The sequence below is a fragment of the Monodon monoceros genome, unplaced genomic scaffold (assembly GCF_005190385.1).
Source record: "Monodon monoceros isolate NGI ecotype Baffin Bay Population unplaced genomic scaffold, NGI_Narwhal_1 Super_Scaffold_21, whole genome shotgun sequence".
Taxonomy (NCBI): domain Eukaryota; kingdom Metazoa; phylum Chordata; class Mammalia; order Artiodactyla; family Monodontidae; genus Monodon; species Monodon monoceros.
This window is the reverse complement of record NW_021703778.1, coordinates 114025365-114034450: the sequence shown is the minus strand read 5'-3', so window position 1 is coordinate 114034450 and position 9086 is coordinate 114025365. Positions and strand designations below refer to the sequence as shown.

The 9086-nt window shown below is 46.9% G+C and overlaps 1 protein-coding gene across 1 annotated transcript; it reads right to left on the bottom strand.

Annotated features, from left to right (window-relative positions):
* Positions 1-6931: 6931 nt before the first annotated feature.
* Positions 6932-8460, bottom strand: SSTR1 (somatostatin receptor 1). Its single transcript, XM_029239346.1, has one exon. The coding sequence runs from the start codon at positions 8458-8460 to the stop codon at positions 7285-7287; it is 1176 nt and encodes a 391-aa protein (XP_029095179.1). The 3' UTR covers positions 6932-7284.
* Between the last annotated feature and the right edge of the window lie 626 nt (positions 8461-9086).

Below are 9086 nucleotides of genomic sequence, written 5' to 3'. Positions count from 1 at the left end.
CCCCAGGCCTGGCTAATGGATTCGGTGGTAGATACTATCAGGATCTGGAATTTGATTTTACTCTACTTACAAGCTAATAAATTGGTCTGTTGCTATTTCATTGATGCCAGCAGAAGACACAAGATTTCTGAATCAGAGACAAAGAACTGTGCAGCCAGTAAGCAACATGATTTGCCTTAGTTCCATTTGCCCCTGATTCTCATGGTGAGCCCAGATGGATGGTGTGCAGCAATGGGTCTGTGTCACAGCTGAGGGACACTGATCTTGGGAAAACCACCAATTTATAGTAAGCAGTAATCAAGCCTTCTCTTTGTCCTTGCTCAAGGTTGCTTGCTGCAAACACAACCTTGAGAAATAATCTAGGTAAACAGTCATCAGTGCCTCATATTCTTGGCATACCCAGCAGGGTGCATGGAAGGCGAGAGACACATGGAGGGATGCCTCCCAACAAATACATGATCTCAGACAGTCTAATTAGGGAGAATCATTTTTACTATTTCCCCTGAAATTTGAACCTGGAAAAATGTCATGTTTCAGTTTTCTGCAGCTGTCTGTAATTACACAGGAGTAGCCAATCTGAAAATAGAGCCAAGATTGAGAAAGTCAGAGATGAGAAAAGGAGACTGAAAAAAAAATGATCGTACCGACTTATAGATCAAGTACACTGTGAAGCCAGATCTTCCTCTAGAATGTTCAGTTATGTGAGCTAATTAGGTTTTCATTCATTCACAACTAAAAGAGTTCTGACTGGCTTGGCGCTTGACATGCATCATCTCATCATAATAGCCCTATAATGGAGGTATTATTACCCTGATCTTACAGATGAATGTGCGTCATGGAGATTACCTCGCCCAGTATCACCTAATGAAGAAAGCAGAGCCAGTCGGCTGATGGCTGACTCCATGCTCTTAACCGTTAAATCGCTACCTCTCAAACTTTAAAGTACTTTAGAAATACCAAGGCTCACCCCAGACCTAATGAATCAAAATCTCTAAGGTGGAGCATAGAGAACATACATGTTTTAAGTTCTTGGGTGATTCTGATGCAGGGCTATAGACCACTTGTTAAGAAATGTTTGCCTCAGAAACATGTAATTTCAAGGATACTGCTGCCTGACCTTCTGATACTATGTCCTTATTAAAAAGCTTTGCTTCTGGAAAATAACACCTGAAGCCTAGTCAGTGATGTAAACTACAGATCAAAAGAAATTCTGAGAAAAGCTCTATTGGAAGAAGTGGGAAAAGTCAGAAAACAAAGAGTCCCAGGCTGGGGGGGGGAGGAGAGTTAGGAAATGGGAACTTAAAAGGGAAAGGAGGTGGGGGGCAGAGGTCTGAAGCTCTGTTTCACCGATTATTAGCTAAGAAATCCCTTTTTGCTTAATTACCTTGTGTGTGTTTAAGTTCAGATCCCACACCGAGTTTTATATCGGGAGACTCGAGGGTCTTTTGAAATAGACGTGCAGACATCTGGTTGAGTTTGCTAGTTACAGTGGCTCATTGGACATGAAGGAGAATGTTTAATTGAATTATTGACTTTGAATAGACATTTTGCCACTGCTAATAATATTAGCTAGATTAATGAATTGTTCGAGGGTTACAGAGACAAAGAACACTATTGAGAGTTACTGTTCATCAATATTTGGACAGCCTTTCCTAGAAGAGTCACACAAGTCACATGTGTTATTGTAAAATATTTTTGTGCTTGCCTATCTTGTCTCAGATTTCTCTCTCTCTCTCTCTCTCTCTTTAAATTTAAATGAAGTATTAGTTGTCTTTTGATACAGGTATTATTGTGAAAGTCAGAACTTTTTCTGTACATGCTATCCTACAGCATCTCCATAATAAGCCTTCCTCCAAATGGAGTCTGATACATAGTAAATCTTTCTTAAATTTTTAAAGCTGGGAGCACTGGAGGTCTGTGGTCTGTGTCTGGTCCCGGCATGTAGGTGCTGAGGAGGGGCGTAGAGTTGAATTCCACTGCAGAGATAGTACATTAGCTGATGGCCACATCTCATTTCATTTTATACATCTTGTCCACTCAAAACTGAAGACTTGAATCAGTGTGGCTTAAAGAGGTATTTATTTTTAGAGTCTTAAGCTCATTATTATTCCAAAGAATTTTAGAAGCATGCCTGTAGTCTCAGCCTTAAATAAGTATAATATTTCCAGCTTTAGGCCAAGAAGATTGCATTTGATATATGTTTTGACAATAGTTAGGTTTATCATCAAAGTGAACATTTTACCAAAGGGCTTTTAGATAAAATTATATCTCCTTTTCAGATGATGCTTTTCTCTGCCCAACAGTTTGACAAGCAGGTGTTTTGATATTTTAGTTTGAACTGGTTGCTTCTGTTCACAAGCTGTGTCATCATTGCAGGAGCACCTTCCTTTTCCTTATGGGTGAAATCAGAAGCTGGATGTATCTGCTCATCCCTAAGGCAGTTCTCTCAGGAGCACACTCAATACAGTACCCTGTCTCCAGATATTCAGCAAAGCAGTAAATAATCACTTATAACATTATATGGGCACCTGCCTCCATCTTGGGAAACCACGTAACAATGTTGAACCTCTCTGCCTTCTTTTAACACCAACAAATGAAATGTGTTGAATGAAAAGCAAGATATCCGTCTGAATATGTGGAAGAGGTTCTCATGGGCTCAGAGGTGTATGGTGCAGCAAGACAGCAGCACAGACTTTGCAATACCTTGTTTTTAAAGCACACACTACTGTAACAATTATGCAACTGTCTATGAATCATTATAGTTAAGGACCTAACCTCTCTGATGTGGCATGCTAGAATGGAGAAGGGAATGAGTGAGATTTGCAAGACATAACCCTACTACCAAAGTGTTTTTTAGAAGATTGATATAAATATAACATCTCTATTATTTGTTTAAAATATGTTGGGAATATATCACAATTTTAAAAAATGTGTCTTCCATAATATTTTCCAGGAGAACTCCTTGCCTTTTTCCTCACGCCCAAACCATACATTCAGCATTTTTCAATGGTCAGTGTTAACTGGATGAAGCATCAAAGATTTTCAAACGTGATCCTTTCTTGGGCCATTCTTGGGGGGAGAAGATGGCCTCAGAAATTCCACTCTGAGAACACAGAGGTCCCCAGTAAGAGAGCAAGGACATTAAACTGATACATTTTACCTTCCTCCATAAATGTTTCATTGCTGTCTCTCACCCCGAGGTGAGGCTCATCGCCTTAGCATAAGAGAGAGCTTGTTTCCAACTTCTAGGCAGTGCAGAAAGGCTTGGAAATCAGGTGAGGCAGGGGGGATAGGGGTTGCCTAGAGATTTCTAAATTCTTTTTTTCCTGCCTTCACACATCAAAGGCTAAGACTAAAGGACTCAAGTCCTATGCTTTTCCTCTAGTGTAACACGGATGCAGGGTATGTGGAATGTTTTTCATGAGTGAGGTTGACAAAGGTAAGGAGAGGTGCAAAAGACCTGAGACAGAGCCACAGAAAAAGTTATCAGCCAAAAGAGTTCCTGAGGGTCACCAGTCCAGAGCTACCCTAGACCCCCTGTGGTCACGAAGCCAAGAGGCTCACCACAGGGCTGCCTGCTGTGGCAGGGCCAGGTCACTGCTTTCAGAGGCAGGGGTAGACCCCAGGCTGGTGGGCCATATGAGAACCCCCAGAAGACTCTGAGAGGGTTGCAGCGCACAGGAGCTGTGGCACAGCGCTCACCAAGCTGAGAAGTCAGATCACAGGCTCCAGAAGCTGCTGATTTCAACAAACTGCAACCAGGAATCATCCAGGTGACAAATGACCTGTTCCCAGAGAGCCAAGGGCAGACAGAGCTGCTTTTCCAAGGACCCCACCTCGTCCCTTCCTCCATTGGGACACAAAGTCTCTCCCAATATTCACTCTAAAGCCATTTTAGAGATGATAAAATGGGAAAGGGAGGCCAGCCGAGAGACAGTTGAAATTTTCTGAAAATGGCTATTTAAATTATCAGCTCAGTTGGATGTTTGAACATTAATTTTTCCTCCCAGCTAACCAGTCGGAAGGGGCTTGGAATTATGTTCAGATTAGTTAAAACCAAAAGAACAAAATGTTTTCTCTGCACATCAAAGTTATGAGTTCAATTTGCCACCTTGCTATAGCTTTTAAAAGTAATAAAAACAAGTCCAGCTGAGATAATGTACAGAACTATAAAGCCTACAGTTACAAGGCATTTGAAGGTATTTGAAGGCCACAGTCCCCCCACCCTGCTTCTGGAATCACTGCTTGGAAAATACTCCTTTCTCCTTATTTTGCTGTGAAAATAAAACCACTCTAAAAAAATAAAGTCTGTTTAAAAAAAAACTCCTTTAGTACCTTCTTAAATTCTTCCAGGGATAGAAATGGCCATCATTGAACAAAGCATAAAATATGTCTTTCTTCTTTTATGTTGAAATCTGATTTTTATATTCCCTTTACCTATTGCCCTCTGAAACATCTTTAGGTGATCACTTTTTTTTTTCCTTCCATTACCTTTCCCTGGGATGTAAATTAGCAATTACTTAGCTCCCACAACAAAGTCTGAGGTCATAAATGAGGGCAGACAGTAATTTAATCTGTGGGAGACTGTGATATCATCTAGTTAGTTTGGTAACAACAGCAAACTATAGAGTACTTCCTATTCATAGTGACTCAGTTTTTTTTTCTTTTTTTTTTTCTCTCTCTCTTTGAACTAACAGACTTTTCTTTACCAGAAAAAATCAAATTATAACTTCAATCTTGGTAAAAATTCCAAAGCTAATCGAAATCTTTCTTCTTAAAATCTATGAAAGAGCAACCAAGCCAATTTGTGTGTGTTTTAAGTAATCTGTTGAAACAGGAAAATTCCGATGGCAAAGTCAGACAACTTGCAGCAACATAATACATTTGTTTATTTAGTTAATATTACAGTGGTAACAGGTTAAGAGCACTAGATCTGTGTCCTCAAAAGAGGATAGTGATCAAGATTTTTATTTGTAAATTTCACTGTTCTTAACTATTAAAAATCTATTTTCCAAAGGAGTAATAATATGCATTATTTTTAAATGACAGATCTAAACTTTCAAATTTATGACCAAAAGCATATTTGTTCATTAAACAAAACATTAGGGACATTTTAACTATTGGTTGCTGCTTTCAGGAAAGCACAATGTTCTTGAAGCAAATATACACAAAACATATTTTTCCATGGTGATTTCAGCCACTGTGTATCATGTCAGTGAGGGAACCTGAGAACCCCAGATGTTGAGAACTCTCCGATTGTTGCCATACACTCTGGTTTACTTAAACAATCAACCAACAAACATGTATTTAGTGCCTACTATGTACAAGCCAGCATCCTAAAGCAATACAGGAAACACAAAGAAGTAAAATTATTGGTTCTTGCCCTGCTCAGGCTTCCAATGAAGTGGTCAGATTAAACACAGACACAAATTACTCTACTTTCAATGTCTTCAAAAGAAGTGATGATGTTAACTAGATCGTATGTTAGAATCACCTATGCTGGAACCGAGAGGAAGCAGGGACATAAGCAGGGGCATCCTCGGCACCGATTAAAGTCTGTCTGAATCAGATTTCGGAGTTCTAAGTCTGAGGGCTGCTTGAACCCTCGTATCTGAAAGTGTTCTAGCCACTCTCACACCTGCCACTGTGAGTGACTGTATTTGGCAGTTGTCTCACGTACTCATGATAAGGGAGCAAGATAGATAAATATATATATATAGTATGTGAGTATATTATGATTTGAATACAGTATATATTATTCAAATCATATGTAGGGTGATGTTGAAAGCTAGGAGTTCGGGACTTTCCACTCTGCATGGGAGAAGGCTAACCCATGTTATTTATTTATTATAAGACAAACAAGAGACTACATAAGAAAAGTACGAAAAACTCTCCAAACTTCACTGAACACAAGAAAAAATAGAAAGGCTAGAGGAAAGGATAAGAAAAGAGGGCCTAGCACAGAGAGGCTTGGACAGGACCCTGGGGAGAGAGCCTTCCCCACTGCTACCTCCGCGCCCGCCCCATCGCCAGTGTCCCGAAGAAGAGGCCCTGGGCTAGGCAAGTGGAGAAAAGGAAAGCAGAGACACATTTTTTTCAAACACCACAAATAAATAAATATGTTAAGCAAGAAAATAACCTATTAGGCACCGCTTGAAAGGCAGCAGCCCTCAGGGGTCGGGCAGGCCGCACCCTCTACCTGCAGGTGGCGGCGACGCGGTCGGGATCGGCCGAGACTGGGAAGACGTCACCTGAGGTCCCGGCCCGGTGCCTGTCGTTACTCTTGGATGTGCACCTCCAGAAGCTTGCGTGAAGGACAAAGCCTAGTGGAGCTGCAGCCAAGCTCCCGGGCGGCCCCCGGGGAAAGTGCGCCCTGTCCTTCCTGGCCTAATGCAGACCAGCGCCCCGGGAGTGCCTAGCTCTTGGTCTTTGAAACTAAAAGAGCCGTTTGTGAGCCGGGCGGGAGGGGGCCTGCCATTACAAGCCCTCCTCCCCCACCAAAGCCCGGAATCTTTTAAAAACCCCTAGTCGCTTGTTCTCAGCTCCTTTTTGCTCCAAAGTGGGCTTTGGATAAGGACTGCGGGATGCCTGGGGTTCGAAGCGCGGGACCGATTTTACTAAGCACCTGGCTCCGCTCTGGGTGGAGTGGGAGTGGCGGAGGGGCTCGGCGAAGCGCGCACCTTCCTTCACCCGAGGGTGGGAGAGAGGACCAGTTGCCGAGATCCTTCTCAAGACTGACTTCCTTTGAAGTAGGGCTGCAGAAAGGGAGAGTGGTGGTTCTCGAGACTCCGCTAGAGGCATCAAGCAGAATCTGGCGAGCGAGGGGCCCTGCAGGGCGCGGCTGAGGGCCAGCTGGGTTTTCCCGAGGGAAACCCGTGGCGGTAACCGTGGCTCAGCTTAAACAGAAACGACGGCTGTAGAGGCTGAGGATCAGGCTCAGCTGGCGACGTTAATAAGTTCACGATCTGCACCGGTAGGACGGGGCGTAAAGAAAGACCGAAATTGCCAAGGGAGGGGCGAAGAGGGATGCAGAAATGCAATCGCAGGGGAGGAAGAAGCGAAAGAGGAGAAGGGGGCCCGCTAGTCTTCCCAGTTTATAAGCAAAGCGTCCAATTCCACCTTTGTCGCGCGCCTTTCTCGGGTCTCCACCAGAAGCACACAGTGTCCTAGCCCCACTTTCCCCATTGCACCCGGACTCCTGGGATACTTTCAGCTCTCGCACCCGGCCTTCCTTTCTCCTCATCCTCCCCTTCTCTTGGTACAAAGCCCCTGCTTGGCCCGGGCTCAGAGAGTAGTGATCCGGGACGTGCAGGTGCCATTACGGAAGACGCCGCCGGACTCCAGGTTCTCAGGCTGGAAGTCCTCCACACTGTAGGCGCGGCTCTTGAGGGCCGTGGCGTAGTAGTCGACTGGCTCCTCGGCGGCGTTGTCCATCCAGCTGAGGCAAAGGATGCGCTGGAAAGAGCGCTTGAAGTTGTCTGAAAGGAAGCCATAGAGGATGGGGTTGGCGCAGCTGTTGGCATAGCCGAGGATGACCGACAGCTGGCTCACCGTGGCGTCGTCCTGCTCTGCGAACACGTTGACTAGCTGCACCACATAGAAAGGCATCCAGCAGATGACAAACACCATCACCACCATCATCACCATCAGGGTGATCTTGCGCTCTGAGCGCTTGCGCTGTTGCCAGCCGGCCTTGAGGGCCACCATGCGCATTTTGGCGATGATGAGCACGTAACACAGGCAGATGGCCCCGACGGGCAGCAGAAAGCCCATGAGAAAAGTGTACAACACGAAGCCCACCAGCCAGCGCTGGGCGGGCTCGGGCATGAGCATGTTGCAGGCCACCGTGCCGTCACTGTTGGCCGCCGTGCGCGAGAAGACCACGATGGGCAGAATGACGAGCAGCGATAGCACCCACACGCCCAGATTCACCACCTTGGCCACGGTGGGCCGGCGGTAGCGTGCTGCCTTGATAGGGTGCACCACGGCCACGTAGCGGTCCACGCTAAGCACAGTAAGACAGTAAATGCTGGTGAACATGTTGACTGCGTCCACGCTGAGCACGAGGCGGCAGAGCAGCGCGCCGAAGGGCCAGTGGCGAAGCAACGTGGAGGTGACCAAGAAGGGCACGCTGAGCATGAGCAGCTCATCGGCGATGGCCAGGTTGAGGATGTAGATGTTGGTGGCCGTCTTCATCTTGGCGTAGCGCAGGATCACGTAGATGACCATGGAGTTCCCACACAGCCCCACCAGGCACACCACGGAGTAGATGAAAGAGATGAGGATAGCGCTGCCCTGGCCCTCGCTCAAGGTCCCGTTCTGGGACGCATTTCGCCCCGGCTCCTCCATCCCGTCTGCAGCTCCGGCCCCGGGGCCCCTGCTGCCGCCGCCTTCGCCACAGCTGCCTGGGCTGGGGCTAGGAGAGGAGGGAGAGGAGGCGGTGCCATTGGGGAACAACATGGGGGCCGATGGGGCTGCCAGGGCTGGGGAGTTCTACTGGCGCCCCCGCCTCTTGCGCTGTCACTTGGCACCCCGGCCGTCCGTCCGCAGCTCACAGCCGCTGGGCGCCTGGGGGAAGCGCTCAGAGACTGCAGGGAGCGCGGCTCCACCGGCGCCGGCGGAGCGCATCGCCCAGCCGCTCCAGGGCACCTGGGCACACGCGAACGTGCCGGGAGACTAGGGCCCCGCGCGGCACAGCCATTAACTGCCGCGGCTGTGGGCTGGTGAATGATTAATAGGCACCACCCGCGCGTCAGCAGCTACGAAATTGGGGGGGGGCGGAGAAAGAGAGGGAGGTAGGCGATATAGGTGGCTTATCACCCCTCGCCCAGTTTTTTCCTTCCCAGTTTTGAGCTCCGATCGACTAGAGCAGCTGCTTCTGGGGTTCCCCTGCAGCACCCCTTTACCCATCCCCATCAGGGGGACCTGGGGAGTTTCTCCGCTTTCATGAAGGGTGGATGGGAAACAAAGGTGGAGGTTCTGTCCCATCTCACCCTGCTTCTATCCAAAGCAAAGACTGAAGCAGACCCTAGGCACGGATGTCTGGAGTTCATCTCCGTTTCCCTCAGTTGCTGCCCCACCCTGGG